This window comes from Oryzias latipes, chromosome 11 (genome assembly GCF_002234675.1).
Source record: "Oryzias latipes chromosome 11, ASM223467v1".
In the NCBI taxonomy this organism is placed as follows: domain Eukaryota; kingdom Metazoa; phylum Chordata; class Actinopteri; order Beloniformes; family Adrianichthyidae; genus Oryzias; species Oryzias latipes.
The window spans coordinates 13,378,252-13,398,366 of NC_019869.2; the positions used below are offsets into that span (position 1 = coordinate 13,378,252).

General features: G+C 38.1%; 1 protein-coding gene across 3 annotated transcripts in view; it reads right to left on the reverse strand.

The window, feature by feature from the left end:
* Nucleotides 1-20,115, reverse strand: part of csmd2 (CUB and Sushi multiple domains 2) — a 279,666-nt gene that overhangs the window by 224,868 nt on the left and 34,683 nt on the right. For all 3 annotated transcript variants that reach the window (XM_023959868.1, XM_023959867.1, XM_023959870.1), the window contains exon 3: nucleotides 7,682-7,794. In XM_023959868.1, coding sequence (XP_023815636.1) covers nucleotides 7,682-7,794 — 113 coding nt within the window. The remainder of the gene's footprint in view (nucleotides 1-7,681; nucleotides 7,795-20,115) is intronic.

The following is a 20,115-nucleotide window of genomic DNA, read 5'->3' on the forward strand; positions in this document are numbered from 1 at the left end:
CAACTGCTCAAGGACAATTGTATTGAAAAATGACAAATAAGCAAATTAAAAATATACATGGGACATTCTGGATTCAAATTGCATCAGTAGAAACTGGGAAAAAACTAATAAGTAACAGATGATTTAAGAACATAAAAAGTGTGAAAAGAAAACCCCAACCTGCAAACACAAAACTAATGTGTTCCACCTGTGTCAGTCTGACCACTCCACATCCAAATTGTCTGAGCCAGCAAATGAACAACTTAAACTTGTACAGCCACAAAAATAACTCAATCGGGGTCACAGAGGTCACATTTGGGCAATGGTCACGGTGCACATGCAGTTTTTTTGGTTGGGTATTATACACTTTGATCCTCCATTCCCTTCGTCTTTAAGCCTAAGCTTTTGTCCCTTCAGAATAAGAGTGAGGGGAAAGAAAGAGGACTCTGATGAGTAATAGACTAAATAGGAAATGATGCATTCTGAGAACATCAGCTGCTGCTTTATAGGAAAATACAGCTGCAATACAATTAGCATATTTGAGTGTCATGATGTAATTTTTTCCATGCATTGATTCTCTCCCATGGCCTACAAGATAAACACACCTTTAATAAAAAACAATAAATGCATTTCTACAAACATAAAACCCCTTTCTTTTAAAATAAGAAAGTGACAATGTTTTGAGGTATTTTTTTCCTATTTCAGACACCAAAACTGAGAATGTAGACATCAGGAGTTGTGATACAGTGCTGGCTGAGGTTTTTCTTTGGATGACCCACTTGCAAGGCACGTTGACTATGCAGCTAAGACTCCCATGAAAAAGAGGCTTGGCAAGACACGACTGGATGATCATCACAGCATTTTATTATTCAAGGTAGAGGGAGAAAAGGAGTGAGCAATGCTATTAGGGGGGATGAAAGGAAATAATGAATGCCCTAATGACTAATTTGAAGTGAGAAAAAGAAAAGAAGAAAGAAAGACGGCAAAAAATAGTGGTCAAATGCAAGGATGGCAGCTTGACGTAAAGACATAACTCTTCTCATCTGTGGAAATTTCCAGAGCCTTTGCAAATGTTTATGTCATTTGCCTTCTTTAGCATCCTTCTCTGTTGCAACACAAATAATGAATTTTATGAGAGAAAGAAATTAGAAAAAAAAGGGGAGAGGAAAAAGATAGTCTGATGGTTGCTGTGGCGACAAAAGGAAAGAGATTCCTGGTCTTGGCCATTATGCAGTGTGTGGGGAGATGGACTGTGCAGCACTTAGGCTTATTGCAGTGTGGGCTAAAAAAGAACAGAATAGAAATAGATGGTATTAGAGTACAGAAGCTCTACTGTTTAATGCTATGCTGGGAAATGAAACAATCAGGCCAAAACAAGACCTGTTTAAAAAAAACAAAACATAAATTTAGAGTGCTACTAGTCATCATACATCTGTGTATGTGGACTCTGTTCCTAACATTTGAACCATCCATGGGCAGTACAGCCACATTTGGGAAACACTTGGTAATCGCATCCTTGATGCTAAATTCCAAACAGGGCCCTATTTTTGGGTTCTTTGGCACGACCAAACTGGATCTGAACCCAATGTATCCCAATCTTAGTGGAAACAAATGCACTGGTCTACCAAACATTAACAACTTAATACTGGTGTCTGTACTATAAACTGACATGTTCGGGAAAAGAAAAAAAGAAAAAAAGTTTTAGCCATTTAGACTTTTTTGTTTATACCTAATCCAACTGGATTAATGGTGAAATAACATTTTAGTGTTTAAAAAATAATTTCTATCAACAGCAAAAAAGAAAGATAAAAAAATGGATCAGTCTAACAGCAGACATTTTTAACCTAACTGTGGGGGGAAATGACACACACAGCTCCTCCAAGCAGTTATGTGAGGAGAAAAGTGACAAAATAGCAAACACATGAATATATGAAGCATACAATCACAAATACAAAGGGTGAATAAACACATCATTTGATGTGATGTTCATGGTACAGTTTGAATCACATCAAGGTTTCCAGTATACACAGATAAACTTGGTCTCCATATCAAACTTAGATTTTCTGAGCTTTGCAAATATCCTGCATCACTTCATGGGGGCAGCAGCCTTAGGAAAGGTCACCTATCCTGTAGCCCTAGGAAAAGATCTTTCCCAGATCTTTTATGGCCCCTGAGACATTTGCACCACTACTTTTAGATGCAGAAAGGGTCTACAAGAAAACCTTCCAACTGTAGGTGGTGGACATACGCTAGTAAACACTGGCAAAAGAAAAGGAAGAAGAAGCCCCTCCCTGCTTGCCCAGTTTGAACAATATGGTCTTTATTTGCGTTGAAGAACATACATTTTGGTGTGTCTGTAGCATAAGAGTGTTATCCATCCATATTTCTGAAAAAAACTAACTTAAGCAAAGAATATTTGTATTATTTTCCTACTGTAGGAGACTGACCCGTAGATTGACACTTTTGCTTTTTTATCATACCAACGACTATATTTTCATTTGTCTTCAATTGTCCTACTATGTTGAAAATGTGGTTACATACAGTACTCTAAGGTAAACCTATTACAGTGACATTAGAAGCTGAAGACAAAAACCATGAGCCCGTATTATCCTCCTCTTGATTTTAAGCTGATTGTGTTAAATGATAAGATAAAACAGAAAATTCAAAAGTCTTAAAATAAATTCTGTTATATTACAACCCCCTATTTTATTTTATTTTTTATTTTTATTTTTGTCGTGCATATCATTGTTGGAACAGACCCCAAGTAAAAGCTTCAAGAGATAACATCCACCTTGTAAAAGGTTAAGAGCCGAATCCATTGCAAAGGGCATACTAGCAAAGCCCAACACACAGTTGTGGAAATGACTGCCAACAATCTGAACCAAGCTGTCACCATCAATGTGTAGATAAGAATGGTTCATAGCCAAGGGCTTGATACAACTAAAACACCTCCCACAGTTCACACCAGAGGGACAGGGTTACTTTTTTACCCCCCACTTCCACAGAACACACACAAAAAAAAAAAAAAAAAAACACTGCTGGGTAGACTCTCACTCACCAACATTATTGCAGATAAACATTTTCACAACGAGAAGAAAAACTTTGCTTTAATTTTTGAATTCTTTTCTAAAGGCCAACATTTTGTGCAAAATTCAAATCTAATGAGACTGAGCGTGGAATACTTCTGTGACAAACAAAAAAAAGAGCTTTTTCAGAAAAAAAGAAAAACTGACATATTTTACTGACAAAAACCTAGAAGTATTAGGCAATGAGTTAAACTTCCTTTTAAATAGAAATAAAAACTCCCAATTGGTAACACCGCAGGGCTTTCTGAATTTTCTGTTTAATAAAATATATGATAGTTTCTGGCAAAATGAGTGTTACCATGAAGGCCATTGCACATCTATAACCTATAACTGCCAACCAATTAAGTAAACGTAACAAACCGTACTGATCAAAACAACTATATCAAAAAAAGTAATCCCTGCCCTAGTGTCAGCTCACTGGTAGTCATCTGCTGAAGCAGAGGTCAGGAACCTAAGGCTTGCGAGCCATATGTCTTCTGATGGTCACATCTGGCTCACAGACAAATCTTTAATTATAAAATCCTTTTTTCATTAGACCAGTCCTTCTTGGGCCCGATGCGATGCCAGAGGGGCGTGCAGTAGTAGCAGTTCTTGGAGAAAGAAAAATCTGCGCCATTATCAGTTTATTATTATCTGTTATAACAGAGTTTGTAATAGCCTGAAACCTGTGAATTGCTGTGCCTGCGACCATGCGCTCCCGTCTCTGAGAAAGAGCGCACAGTTGCAGGGGATGGGATGTGTGAGGAAGAGGGGGGGGGGGGGGGGGGGGTGTTAGTGGGCACAGGCAGCAAGGTGAATCGCACACGGATTGTCAAAACTTAAAACACGCTGCCCCGCTGCTCCTGGGTGGTGGTGGGGTGCTCGTTTGGGGCTGTGGGCGTCCTTCTCCGGTGGGGCTCTGCGTTGGGTTCTCCCGGCGCGGCGGGGGGGCTGCTCTCCTGGTTGGGCTGGGGCGGCGCTCTCTTTCCCTCCGTGCTTCCCTGGCCTCTGGCTCTGGGGGCCTTGCGGCGGCCCTGCTGGCCCTGGCCTGGGTGGCGGGCTTGGTCGCCCGGGCGGCGGTTGTTCCCTGCCGGTTCCCGTGTGGCGTTGGGGGGATTCCGGCTGCCGCTGCTGCTGCAGTGGGGGTCTTGGGGTGGGGATGGCTGGGCACTCTCCCTCCTTCTTTTCACGTTCCACCATCCATTTTAGAAGAACATAAAACCTCACCTGAGCACTGGTGTTAGCTCACCTTTGCACTAATAGCTTGCATGACTGAATGACTGAAATATTTCACACTAGTTGGTTTTAAGGCATAAGTATGCGTGTGAACACTATCTGTTTTGTGTACATGTCGACAGGTGGACATTTTTGCAGCTAGCAGGTGTGTTTATAACATTTGAGTGTGTGTGTGGACGGGCCCCGCCCTTTTTGTACTGCATTTGAACCTTACCATAATGATTAACAACCAGTAAACTTGTTGCTTTATGCTGCTTCATGGTCTTATCCCCCTTCCCCTCCTATTATCACCCCCTACCCCCCCTCTCTCTAGCGTCCCTCTCTCTTCTTCCCCTCTTTCCTTTTCCGTCCGGTCCAACACCAAAGATTTTCAGACATGATTGAAATTAATAAAGTTTGGCCTCAATTACAAAAGGGGTTTATTCAGACATACCTTTGGTTTGTCAGAAGATTAATAACCCCTCTTGTTAAAGCAAAATATGTCCAACACAAGAGGCCCTCAGCTCTCATCTGTCTGCCCAGCTGTTGGACAGGACAAGTTAAAAAAAAAAAAAAAAACACGCTGCCCGTCACATACTGCAGTGTGTGTTTGGCTCCACGTATTCATGTTAGCAGTCTTCCTCACATCTAAAGAACATTCAGACCAACCTACGATCACATTTAACGAATGGAAGTCTCAACGCCTGCATGAAACTTAAACTCACCACGTATCAACCAGACAAGACCATCAGCAAAACCATGCAGCACCAGAAGTCGTAATAATGGTATGAAATACTCATCATTGATTAGCAACAGCATAAAAATGTTATTAAAAAGAACCCACAGACTTATTGCACTTGTATTTTTACTTTTAAACATATTGCAGCGGACTGAGTTGGACTGGGTGGCTGTTGGGTGGTGTTCCATGTTCCGGAGTTCATTGAACGCATCAAGCAGAGATGCTGATTGGCCCAGAGTTCTGTCGCTTAGCCTGTCGTTGGGGAGTTTGGACCAATAGGGTTCAGCTATGGGCCGAATAAGGGATATAGGAGGGTTGGTGCAGTAGTGGGGGAATAAAAAGTTGGGAGAAGCGTCTACAGTCTACAGTCTTACAGTCTACAGTAACCAGGATAAAGAACCTTAACAGTGGTTAAGTCTCTGTGCCTCAGTGTGGGAAAGGGATGCTACAATATTGTATGGCTCTTTCTAAATTACATTTAAAAATATGTGGCGTTTATGGCTCTCTCGGCCAAAAAGGTTCCGGACCCGTGCTGAAGGATCTAAGCCCAAATTCCCTACAAAGATTTTTGAGCCATACGAGGTGCTGTGGGTTTTTGGGTTGATGGAGAGTCGGAGAGAGGCGAGACTAGTATTTTAAGGGGTGTACAGGTGTGTCTTGTAGTTCCTTTAAGGTTCAAATGGTCACCTGAAGGGATGTTGTTGAAAATGAAATGCACCATTGTCATGCTAGAAGTAAAAGTATCTTGAAGTATTTGTTAATGGAAGTTGCACCCACTTTTGACATACAGGTGAGGCTTTCTACCTAACACAACTCTCTAGTATTTAGTAAGATGCAATTACTGATCCTGTGGGAATACAAGACACTGGGCGTGCATGTGATACATAATCGCGCATTGCGCAAGATTTAGGGCAGGGTGAAAAAGGAAAAATCTGTATGACATGCTTTACCTACTTCCCCCTTACTTACCCTTGTGTGTTGTTTAAGCGTCCGCTACGACTTGTCACTCGTAGCTTACCCGTAGAAAAAATGTGCATGACCATTTATACCCTATGGGCCTACTGGGTGATCTACAATCTGCTATTTCATGTGGACCACCTGCATGCCTCGCACAAAAAACTTCAAATGTGCTAATTCTTCCACCACAGAAAGCCTGTATCCACACGTCAGGATAGTTATGAGTAGCGCTTTAATAAAATGGGAAATGTGGGTTCATATCCACCAATACCTAAACCTCTAAATGCCTCAATGTCTTACCCTCAACGTAAATGCTTGGAGTACAAAACTATGCACCTCTCCACCACGGGTCAAAATTGTACATACTCAAGTGTTCAGAATTCAACATTCATTCATTTTCTATTTCATTTTTTGTCCCTTTCGGGGTCACGGGGCTGCTGGAGCCTATACCAGTCACTTGTGGGCGAAGGCAGGGGACACCCTGGACAGGTCGCCAGTCTGTCACAGGGTAGAATGTCCACAATCACACTCCCATTCACTCACACACTCACACCTATGAACAATTTAGAGTTGCCAATTAACCTATGAAGCATGTTTTTGGACGGTGGGAGGAAGCCGGAGATCCCGGAGAGAACCCACGCATGCACGGGGAGAACATGCAAGCTCCACACAGAAAGACCATTGATGTTGTTTTTCATGTCCCCCAGCCGGGACTTGAACTGGGGACCTTCTTGCTGTGAGGCAAGAGCGCTAACCACTGCGCTACCGTGTAGCCGAATTCAACATTTCCCTTTGTTTATTATGAATTTATTATAAATTAAGGCACACATAATACCATTGTGCTAGAGGCTATGTAAAATTATCATGATTTTTTACGGGCATATCCTGTAGGACAAAAATCCAACTACTGCCTTCCATACATTCTGTTACCGTTGAGCATTCCTGTGATTTGCATGGCCTATATACCTTTGTCCATGCTCTGTTAGCTTCTAAGTAAAATTATTAGACAGCCCCACATGTTAACACAGCAGAGCTTCTATGTCTTTCCCCCGATGAGTTGGGGTCACCACAGTTGGTTTTACCCGTGTGAGAATGTCAACAGTTAATTTTCATGACTTTGAACGCCTTCCCCTGTTTCTCATTGGGCTTTATGTCATTTATTTGATCTTCCTGCTAACAAAAATCACAGCATCTAAGCATTTAAGGTTGACGTTATTTTCCTTAATGCCCTGAGCTGCAACATCTGAAAATTTAAGTTACTAGTCAAAAAAAGAAAAAAACAACAACAGTAAAAAGCAAACAGAAAGTGCAAGCAGAACGATTAAGTTGGTTTCCATGCAATAGTACCATTGCTTCTGTCCTGTTTAATGATTATGTTTCACCAACCAACATCTCCACCTTCACAATATCTAAACAACACTGCTAAATTCTGCCAAGTAAGAGCTGTTATTATTTTGCAGTTCCAGCTGCATAGAGCTAAAGGAGCCCAACATTAAAACATACTCAGGATACATATCACTATGATAAAGGGTCTTAGTACAGACCAGACAGCTTAATGTCATAGATACATTTTAAGAAATTCTCCACGGTTTTTGACGTTTAAAGGTTTCCTAGTTTGGGAATTTTAGCGGGAATGAAAATGATCACAATTGATTTTAATGTTAAAATCCCTCTGAATAAGAGACAACATTTTTGCTTTGGGATTTGAGCAAATAGACCAGCTTACCTTCATAGACAGCTTTGAATCCCTGTCCGCTGACCGCATAGTCAGACAGTAACCACAACGTAAGCCTGGAGCCTGTGCTTACAATGGGAGGGGGCAGCTGAAACCCTGTTAGCCTAAAAAATGAAAAACAGAGAATATTGGTGAGACAAAAGCCATCAAATTTGCAAAGACATGTATGAATCCTGTTTCCAATCATTGTTATGGTTTTATGTAAATGTCTGCATGATAAAATTTTCTTTGCCAGAAACTGCAGAGATCTCAAAAAACATAGAGCTTTAAAGTGGAGATTTTAGGATATTTTGATGCCAACTTTAAGAAAAAAAAAAAAAAAAACTTCATAGAACATGGACATGTTGGGGTGTTGGTTTGGTTAACTGAGACTCATAACGCTGACACATTTCCAGAAAAAAACAATCAATTATAATTTTAGCAATAATATTTTTCTATTTTCGACCATTAAAATGCATCCCTGCCACAAACTAATTCCTATAATGTAATTGCTTTTTTAAAGACACTTAATTTGTAGACGTATTATTGTGTAATGTTAGTTTAAGTTGCTGAAATCGCTTAAACACAAAAAGTCACTTACCGTCTGACAAAAATATGATATTTTGACTTCAGATTACCTTTTTCTAAAATATGGAAGGTTTGATTTGTTCGTACATAAAATCCTATCATGAATAAACTTCTATCACTACCTTTAGGCAAAAAGCTCAAAAATATTTTTTTAGATAGATATATTGCAATTGTCACAAGCAAAATGAAAATTATAAAGTGGTCCGTTCAACACTCATACATTAAAGCACCCAATGGCAAAAACTTACAACTAAAAATAATTAATAATACATAAAAATCCTTAAGAAGTGCATTACTCTTTAGATAAAACAGGACATTAAAAAAATTTTGTTGCCAAATTAAAGTGCATTTGTCATTAAGAAAAGCCAGAATGCACAATTAACCTGTAAAAATTGTTAATACCAGGAATAAATAAATTACTATAAAGAAATCCTCCACAGTTGCACAATTAAAGCAAAAAAAAAGATTTCAATTTACTGTATAACATGCACAAATTTCTGATTCGAGAGTGTTTTTTTTCTCTCTGAGCTCAACAGATTTATTGTTTACATTTATATTTCTCTCTAAACCACCAATAAAACTTGATAATCATAAACCCCGTGCCTCAAAACGTTCAAACTTGATTTTGGATAAAAATTTTTAAAGCCTTTACACCGAATCTGCTCTGTTTCTCGATCTCAGAACTCACGTTTCTGCCCATTTGCCCCTTGCTTTTATTTTCAAAACTTAAGATGAATGCTAAGCTCAGCACTCTGGTACCTGTTGGTCACAGTTTTCACATGCTTATGAACTCACTTTTTCATTTTACTCCCTTATCTGTTTTTTCTTGAAGTCTGAATCGATCGTATCTGCAGTTTTCTGCACGGATGATAAGCAGTCCACACTGCTGCAGATTCTTCTCAGCTGACGTATGAAATCTTCACAGCACCAAGTGGATTTTTATTTCAAAGCACAGCAGCATTTGGTAAAAACACTCAACAAGACAAAAAATGTGTTTTATGATCTGTTCAGGCTTGCTGCTTTGTCCGTGTGGAATCAAGCTGTCTAGCTTGTTTTTCTATTTGGGAAAAAACAAAACAAAAGAAAAAAACAACTTATTGTGATCTTTTGAGCTTCCACATGCACTTGCACTGCAAACTATTTGACAAAATTTGATGAGGTTTAAACTTCTCTTGACTCCACATCTGTAAAAGATTTTCCTAAAATCAGGACTGTCAAGAATTGTTTTGTTTTTTTTGCCTCATGAAGAGCTAGGATTTAGAAGTAAGGAAATAAGGATTAAAATGAGTCGAAATCCTTTTGCTCCAACTCTTGACAATTGAAAAACTTGATTTAAGACTTAAAAACCTCAAATTTCTCTGTAATTTTGAGTTCAGTTTCAAATATGCTATTTTATAGTTCGCTAAATGTTCACAAGTCAGACTGCCAGTCATTCTCATTATTTTGGAAATTTAGATTTTATGCTCTAAGAATAAGTTTAGATGTTATAAGCATTTATTAGGATGATCCAATTTGTAATAATATGGTATTCTTTTCTTTTTTAAATGAGTCATTTCCACTTATTACTCTAGTTTTTTGTCACTGTAATTAAAATGAATTACAATCAGGTACATCAAAACTCAAAAATATAAACTACTTGCTTAGAATTAACAGAAAATGATACTTCCTAGTAGACTGCATAACATTCCGTCTTAAGCTTATTTTTCTCTATGTGTTCTGGTACATCGCCTGTCCGTCCTGGGAGAGGATCCCTCCTTCATGAGGACATCCCTGAGGTTCCTTCCGTTTTTTCCAGAATCCTTTTTTTAGTTTTTCCTTACCGCAAAAGAGGGTCTAGGGGCAGGGATGCCCAGTTTAGTTTAGTCTGTTTAGTTAAGTTTAGCCATTACCTATTGTACTGTTTGACTTAATGTTCTTTATGATTTCATGTTTATTATACAATTACCGGTATGAAGCCCATTGTGACGACTATTGTTATAATATTGGGCTATATAAATAAAATTGAATATATAAATTAAAATTGAAGTATTTCTATCAAACATTTAGCATTCTTAACTCTTTTATTTTTTTCCTTTCTGAATGCACTTAAATCATAAGTGACCGTAGGACGCCCCTTAAGATCTCCACAAAAGCTCAACTCTGACTAATTTCCAAATTTCTATCAGTCAAATAACACAACTGGTATGTGCTTATTAACTGAACATCACTAACGGGCCCCTCACATAGGATTTGGGGAGATTGAAAAAAAAGAAAAATCCCTAGGATGTGCCTGCGTTTCACCTGCTTCACCCTTACATGTTGTCTATGTGTTCAAACGAGACTTGTCGCCTCCAGGGCAAACTGTGCTTGAACATTTTCTCTCTACAAGCTCACCATGTTGTCTACAATCCTAAAATTTTCTCCAGACCACCTGTAGGTGTCCCATTTTTCACCCACAGACAGGTCATATCCACTCGTCAGGGCAGTTGTAACTAAGTCATTAAGTAACTCTTGCAATCGCAGGTGGATGTCAGCTAAATGGCGAGACACATTTATGCCTCTCGGATGACCACATATTAAGTTTGAAGACAGCCTTTTTAGATCAGGCAGCACTCAAGCTAAAATACAGTAAATGACGGCCCAAGGAGGAGGGGAGGTCAACCCACTGGGACTGAGGTTTGGAGCATTTAACTCCCGATCAATCTGCCGTGAGTCAGATATGGCTGTGAATCACATTTCAAACTGAGAGGAAACACACAGACGGTGGATTTGCTGGCAAGGTTTGCAAACATAAAATAGTGGCATGCGATACAGGCAATGGCAATCTGAGGCACGCAGCTCGTTCTGTGGGAAAAAAAAAAAGACGTCTGGGGACAGCCTGATATCAAGGAAAGATGTGAGATATCAATGCAGCTGAGGTGTCTGAATGGAAATGCAGCGCAGGCGCCACAAGTGAGTGATAAACTGATGGGTAGGGGGCTTAGGGGCTTTGGACAAGAAGATAAAAATGGGAAGAGAAACTACAAAATGGGTTTATTAGAACGCAAAGAAACTGCCAAAATAAAATCGACAGAGGAGATTCGCAGGTGTGTTTGTGCTTGGATGCACACTCAAGTGTAACCTTTTTGCGAGTGTTAGTTTAAGTGTGTGCACGGCCTGGGAGAAGCTTTATTAAGAGGGCGCTCAACCCGTCTGGCCCTACCATCGTCTAAGTGAAGAAACCCCCCCCCCCCCCATCCAATTATCTAACCACTACTCATGGGAACGAGGGAGAGAAAGAGAAGGAGAGAGGTGGAGAAAAGGTGTTAAGGGTCGACTCCAAGGGAAAAGGTTAGACGTATGGTAATGAAGAGAAGATTTTAGAAATGAAAGACTGAAACTTGAAGAGTGGAAGTAAATTAGGGAAAAAGGAATTCCTTTGTTACCCAAAAAACATGCCTTTAAAAAAATGCCACTCTGATCATCTTTTGATCTATTTTCAAAGCATTCCCAGTGGTCTTTTATCATGATCATAATGTTTTTAGCCAAAATTAACAAAAACTTGTGTTGTTTTCTATGACATAGTTTCTGCAAAGCAGCAGCAGTTCATTAGAAATTCACCTCTCATCATCAACTAACATTCAACAGTCTAAGTAAATGAATAAAAAGGCTTTTCGGGCTTCGCGTTAAAAACTTTCATGTTCACAAGTTGCTACACATTTTTTTAACATCCGGCCATTGAACGCACATAGAAAGTTAAACCAGTTGAACTTTGACCAACCATAGGTCTGGCAGGCCCGTGACCCAGTGAGGAATGTGTAAGGGTAAAAAGTAGTAGTTTAAATTTAGTTAAAGTGTTAAATGGCAACTCAAATATTCTAAGTTCCAGTTAACTTATAATTTTTAAGTAAGATCAATTAAAAAATATTATGTAATCAGTTTCCTCATACATTTTGAGTGGGCTGAATTTATTCGGGTTTACAGTGTATGCATGTTTACAACTGCAATCAGAAAGACGCTAAATCAGGTCATTTTTCTTTTAGATTTGAGTTATCAGTGTGTTTGTGTGAGCAGGCATTTGTGTACCCTCCGGGTGGAAGGTAAGCACAGTGCTGATGCAGCTGATATTTTCTCTAAAGGGAAGAGGGAGGATAGAAAGACAAAAAAAAAAAAAAAACAGACACAGCAGCAGGATTTTGATGGCTGGGTAGAGGAGAGACATTAGCCAATAAATGATGGGCGGTAAGAACCGGGGCAGAAGTGCAGAGAGAGGCTCACTGTGTTCATTTTTATGTTTCTGTGATTTTGTGCTTTTGTGTGTGTTCATCCTAAGAGCCTTTGCAGCCATAACTTGTCAATTCTCAAGGCCAGAAGCTGATGTTGTGTTGTGCTCTGTGAGCTCTAACTCTCTGCTGACTGCCCATCACACAACCAGCAACGCTTTCAAAAACTCATGCAGAGGTGCCAAGTGCACAAACGCGCACAGACACAAGCAGAAGCAAAGAAAGAGCTTTTTTCAAAAAACAACAAAAAAAGTCTCTTCAACTGTTTCTTTCTAAGTCAAAAATAGAGGTTTTCTGTGTGAATGTGATCATGACCATTTGTAGGGGAAAAAAAACATCTAAACCTGTGAAGGTTAAATGGCACTCAATCCCACCCACACATCCAATTTGATTCTAGCCGTTAATAGAAAGAGTCTCAGACACAGCTCTCATCCCTTCTTGTTGGGAGAGCTCCAATGTACCACATCACTTTGCCCAAGGGCATGACCTTGATAGAGTTGCTTTCAGTGCCCTCAATTCCAGTTAAAAACTCCTGCTATTAAAAGTGGCGATCATGCTGCTTAATGGCTTTGCAGTCAGAGAGGTAATTCTAAAAAGGTAATAACTGGAGAATGGATCACTTTTGCAATGTGCAGGTTTGGTCAAAGGTTTTGACACTTTCAAATGAATGCAAATAAACTTATTTTTTTAGCGTTTGGTCCTACAAATCAACAATTGTATTAAAATTGTAGTAAACGACCTTTTTCTGTGATTATTTTGTATAATTTTAAATCTAATTTTAAGTGTTTGAAGATGTTTTTTTTATTTGTCAAAAATAATAAAAAATCCTTTTAAGGTCTCACTCCAATCATCTTTTCATTCCCAGTGGTCTTTTAATCCTTTTAGGCAAAATCAAAAACCTGTGTTGTTTTCTAAGACAGGTGTCTCAGGTATCAGAAATCAAATCAGATCTTTTGTTTGTTCTAGGTGTTAGATTTCACTCTGTCCCAGAAAAAAGAATAAGTATATATATTTTATTTTATTTATTTTTTCATGAATTTTTATTTTTGAATAAAAAGCTCATCAAAAAGTGTAATTTAAAAGATCCTTTTTTTCAGATAGTAAATTGATTCATTTTCTTTCTTTCATGTCCTCCATCAGCAGAAAAAGTGCATGAAGAACATGTTAAAAACCCCAAAAACACTGTTTTATCAGAGCGGGTCTTTAGCACAATAATATAGTCTGTTTAAATAAAAAAATAAAAAAATACTTAAAAGGTTTCCCCCCAGCCACAATGTGTGTCTATTCAAATGGGTAGGGTGGATAAAGAATAGAACTCTGGTGTGAATTTCAAAATGGGGATTTCTTCAAATGTTTGCTTGCTTTGTGGGTATCACTTCATTAATTAGGTGAAAATGTTGCATGCAATGCTCTACTTTGCTTTTAAACACCCATGGAGCCTCGTCTCAGAAGGGGTCCCATGTCGGCTATTGCACTTCTCTGATCATAACTCTATAATTAGTTCCGTGTGCAGCCCATGGCATTACCATGGCCACAGATCGTTCCAATTGAGTCCAACTCTGTTTCTGTGGTGTTTTTGCATTTATTTTTGTAACCCCCCCCTCCACCACCAGGGAAACCAAAACAGATTGTCTACCTGAATCTAAAACGTTTCACTAAAAGCCCTGTTTTTTTGTCTTTTTAGTCATTTGTGATAAACAGTAGAATTTACTTTAATACCATGTACATTTTGTTCAACTTATAATTATAAGCATGACATAAAATGTGTTAAAAATGTTTATTACTTTTTGCCCTGCCTTTTGCCAAACAGCAAACGGGACAGACTCCGGTGACCCCATGACCCCAAAAGGGTTATAGAAGATTGCAAAAATGGATGGATGGATTTTTCTTTATGGAGAAAAAAAAACCCACTCCATTAGCACTTTAACGATTCCTTCCGATTTCCATGCAGATTCTCCAAATCATGTAAAGATGAACAACAAAGGTGAGACTTGAGAGTAGCAGAAACGATTTGTAAATCACATATGCTGCTTTCCCACACATCCCACAGCTCATCAATATTTCAAACACGACTAACATCTTTTTGACTTCAATAATTTAATTTTCTCCTGAAGAAAGCCTTTGCTGCAGCGTGCAGCAGAAAGTTAATATTCACACAGGCAGGTGAGACCTGGTATTTGTGGATCCCAGCAGAAATTCGAGGGCTTGGGAGAATATCCTGGACATCACTCAGGCTGACAGTGCAGAGAATTAACCAAAAACCAGTGTCTGCAGACAAACGTCTCTGAAAATAATGTGGAACAAGAAAAAGCGTAATTGAGAGGAAGTCTAAAGTTATTGCCACACATTAGAGAATAAGATACATTTTTCAAAACAAAATCCAAAAACCTTTAAAGGAATATATTTGATTGCAATGTTTGGTTGATCCTAAAAGCACCAAGAAAAAAAATGTTTCAAAAACAAACATAACCAAGGGAAATATATATATATATATATATATATATATATATATATATATATATATATATATATATATATTTTTTTTTTGCATTCAAAAAGATGAAAAAAATCATCACAAAAATAATCAGTTGTAACTGTCATAGCAGAAAAGCAAATGTGATCGCCCACATTCAAAGATGAGCAAGTATAAATGAGTGGAGAGATGATGGAACATGGTGCCAGTGCTCCTATTTAGAGATAAGTGCTCCATCATCTTAAATTAGATCTATTTCTTAAATCTAATTCCCTCTTGGTTTGGACTAAGAGTTGCGTAATGGCTTACTTACACACATGTGCACACTCACAGCTTCACTTCTCCCAAAGTGTCTAGCAGGCAGCAACTTAGTGTGACTTCTTTATCTTCAGGCTATCTGCACTCCATTAACAGCATTTTAGATTGTTCTGATATTATCTATATTTTTCCAAATAGGTGAGGTACCAGAAGTTTGACCAGCAATATTATAGTGTAAAACCACGAGTGGCCCTTAAATCTTCTGAAATAAATATATATTTTTATACATTTTGAGTCTTTACTTTTCTATTTTCAGGACCATGTTTTCTTCACTATAGGGTACCCAGAGAATGTGACTTCATTTATAAGTAAAAGTAAGTCAATTATAATAATTTTGGTGTTATTTTCTATGCTACATTTTGTTTAATGGAAGAAAAACATTGAAATCAAATTTTAAACAGTACACACTAACCATTGCCAATGACAGAATGACGCCTGACGGCCACCGTCTACATCCATGACAATGCTATCTATTTTCCAACCAATCAGGCGGCGGCGTAAAATCTTGAAGACTCTACCAACGTCCCCCATCACACAATGGCAGTTGCATTTGTGGAAGTGCCCTAAAACAAACTTTCAATGCCTGTAACTCCATATAAAAACAGACTGATACCACTAAAACAAATGTCACAGTGACTATGCTAACTCCCAAGCTTGTCACAGAAAAAAAGCAGAATCGAACACCAGTACACATTAGCCGGGTTAGTGTATTCACAAAAACACACAACCAAACATTTTGAAAGACTTCTCAAAATCTCTTTGACATTGGTAAACACACCCAGAATTAATCCATAAGGCGCTCTGTCCTAAATTAAGGCTTTAAAGTGCGCCTTATCCAGTTAACCCTTGTTTTTCGCAGGGGTTACATTCCAAAAAGAACCCGTGAAAGGCAAAATCCATGAAGTAGAAACCTTTTTTCTCTTTTTTTTACAATTATTATACAATTAAATACTCTTTTATACATTGAAAGAAAGAACAAACAATTTTACAGGCTCAAGCATTTGTTTCACAAATAAATGTACTAGAAACGTTTTTTTCAACAAATAACTGTACTGGAATGTCAAATAATAATTTGAATCATCAATGTGAACAGAAGGCTTCAAATTGCGGAGATTAGCCCCGCCCACCGTGACCCGAATAATTGGATTAAACGGGAGAAAATTTAAAATGATTATAAAAAAAATACAAAGTACCGTCGGACAAATAGTGACTCAGGTGTATTTCACTGCTTTCAGACTGAGCCGCTGCATCCTGACTCCGCTCTGCAGTGTTTTCTTCTTATGAAGCCGGTGTGTTTGTTCAGGAGAAGAACATAGTGATAGGCAGTTGTTGTCGCTCTTTTTTCTATGGGTTTTAGAGAAACTCCAAATTGCAAGAAAATTTGGACGTACGTAATGTAAATTTGGCAAGCTGTTTTACGTACGTGTACATATTAAACTGCAACGTTATTGAAGCACAGGTAGAGAAGAAGCGGAGTGAATTTTTAGCCAATCAGAATGCAGAACACAATGCACGATGCAAATCCGTGAAGTAGCGAAACCATGAAAAGTAAACCGCGTTATAGCAAGGGATCACTGTAATGCAGAAAATACGGAATATAAATATAACTCAGCAGATGACTCTACATTAAAAGTGATGTGATAACAGTGCTGATGCCTGGGTGAATAAATGTGATTCACTGTAGAATCCTTTACACTGCAATAGAAAGGCTTTGACAGAAGGAAATAGGTTTTAAAAATGAATTCTTCATCGCCTCCTTTGCAGAGACACGAGTCAATTACGTTTACAGCAAACAAATCAAGGCTGACAAATGGAACAAGGTGACGTTCTTGTGTCCCCTGTGTTTTTTCAGCGCTCCACACAAATCACTTCACAATAATGCTGGGGCCGAAAATAATTAGAGATAAAATAACACCATTTCATTGCTGTGACACTCTCGTCCCAGCATAGTGATGAAGCTAAGTGGAAATCATGTGGTATGCTGTTGGAAAAGAATAATCAAAAACTCTCTCTGTTAATGTATATATGTGGAAAAAATGGGATTTTTTTTAAGAAAGACAAACAACTACACTCTTAAAGTGACATTTTCTGGCTTAGGTTCTCTGATCTGCTGCATTAATTTATTATTACTACTGATAATTGATCATAATCAATAAAAAATGTTATGGATTAAAAATAACAAAATTATTAAGAATCCCAAAGTAAAAAACAAACAAACATCTGAGACATTTTCTGGAGACATTCTTTGGACTACTAGAACAATCAGTGATTTCTTTGTTTTTAAAGGTGTTTATAGACTTGAATTTGGCACTAAGCTAAACTCTTAAAAAAAAAAAAAAAACTACAGATTTGTTGGTGGTAGTGTAATGGTCCGGGACAACTTCTGCTGGACCTGAATGAAATGAGAATTTTCTAAAGGAAAGTAGATATAGGTTTGAAACCCAAAATGCAATTAAGTTCAGTCTTACAACTTTCTTTCAAGAATGACTGACTGTAAGATCTATCAGAGAGTCAATGTGTCGAGTAACTTTTACCTCAGTGCTTAGATTGGTATTTACTGTGTACATCCTATTTTTATCTATTAACCATTTTAGCACTAAATACCTAAATTGATTAATTAAAAATTGAAGTTGGGTAGTAAATAACAATTGTAAATCTTCAGCGTGAGCTTAAAAGGCCATAAATGTTGCTCAATTAAGACAGTCCTGCAAAGACTTTCCAAAAACTGTGAATTAAAGCTGCTGTCATTATGACAGAAACAATTATTGAATTTGTTTGTTTTAGGCACAGAAAAAGCACAAACAGTTCTTTCTGAAAGTTGTATCCGTCAATAAATAAAACCATGATTAAAACCAAATTAAATTGTGTATTTACTTGGTTATCACTGTCAGATTAACTCTTTTTTTATGAAGGAATCTTTTGTGTTGAAAAATACTGAAAATATACACAATTATCAAACATATTTCTACTGCACTGTCTCATAATTTACTGTATTTTGCAACTAAACATTTCTTGAGAGTACAAGTTGCAGCAGCCAAAGAAAAAAAAAAGCATAATAAAGAAAAAAAAAACATATTAGTCACACTTTTGATAGAGATTTATTTAACAAAATACAGAAACAAGAACGAACATTTCATCTTGAAAGGCAATTAATAATAAGACTAAAGTCGCATATGCCAAAGTACTACATTGCTGCAACCTAAATGCATGTTTTTCAGTAGATTTGCAGGTGTTTTGCCGCGTTGTGGGATTTGTTATCGGGCAGTAGCAAATGGATTTTTAAACGTCAAGTGGTGGCCGCTGAGGTTTTAAAAAAAGTTTAAATTAGATGGCGACCGGTCACCAAGGCACATTTGGAGGTTGAGTGTTGACAGTCCTGTGGCAAGAAGAGAGCAGCGCCCAAATTCAGACTACCACCGTACAGCCCACCACACCCAGCTGTTCCCCAATTCCGCGATGGCGTCTTACCCGCCTGACTGACTGCCGCCAGACTGCTGTCATCTCCATTTATGACTATGCCACGGGTGGCGGCAGCCAATCTTGAAGATTTTGCCGATGTCTCCCCACCGCGCGGTAGCTGATGTATATGTGACTATACCATAACGGAATACATAATAATAGACTGAACATCTGCATACTTGACTACTGTAACGCATTGATGCTTATTTAGTTCATGAAACATAGGAGGAATCTAGTATATTAGAGACATTTTAACCACTTTTTCGATAACTGGAGCATAAAGAACACGCTAACAAGTCAACTAAATTCTTGATATCACTAAATATGTTAAATTCCTCATCTTCAGTGTCGCTGGTAACAGTTTCAACAAGCCTGGTGTAAGACTGACCAGCGTTTATTCTTCTGTGTTGCTGTCAGTAGCAAATACTAATACACACACCTAAAGTACCCTAGTGGTTGTTGCTATTTTTTTTTAAATCACATATAAGTCCCACCTGAGTGTAAGTCTCCCCCCCGACTAAACTATGCAAACACGATTTATACTTCGAAAAATACAGTAACTATAGCTCATTGGTCAGTTGATGGAAAAATGAAGGAATATTAATAAAATACTAACTCTAGCGTGGACATTATTTTCATCCACATCCTAAAAGTAAATGTCAGCAGCAAAAATAATTCAGATTTAGTTTTAGTTTAACAGCATATTAATGTTTTTTTTTTTTTTTTTCAGTGTTGCATCAGTATCATGAATGTAATATCTAAATATTCCCACAGGTTATGATGATGTTCTGTTTATGAATGAGTTACTCATTAATGACTCACCCACATGTGCAGCAAGACATTGCTGATGTGCCCAGAACAGTACAAACCTAAACTGCAGAGCTTTGTGTTACCAAAGCTCTAGATCAGTATTCAGAATTTTATGAAGTGTACTACTTTCTCCACTTTTCTGGCATTCTATTTTTTTTCTTTTCACTCTGCAGTGGGATGCCACTAATAAAGCCCAAAACAAGGTTTGGCAGAAAATCTGATTAGCTAGCACGACTAACAGGGACAGAGTGACCGATGTAGCGGCCGAGCAATTCTATTGACTTTCCACCCATCGCTCTTCCCTCGCTCCTGTGGGGAGGAGAATCAAAGAGCTGCAGAGGAGGAGAATGCAGGGCAGACAGACAGAACAGAGAGGGGAGCTGGAGGACAAGGTAGCTGTGGTGGAGTGTGTATGACACCAACAAAACACCATGAATCTGCTGAATTAAACAAACACTCCTGCTTTCTTGTTTGCATCTTAATAATGAGCTCCAAATTAGTCAACATTGCATTTTATTTCATTGCTTGTTTACAATATTATAAATCAAATTAGTATT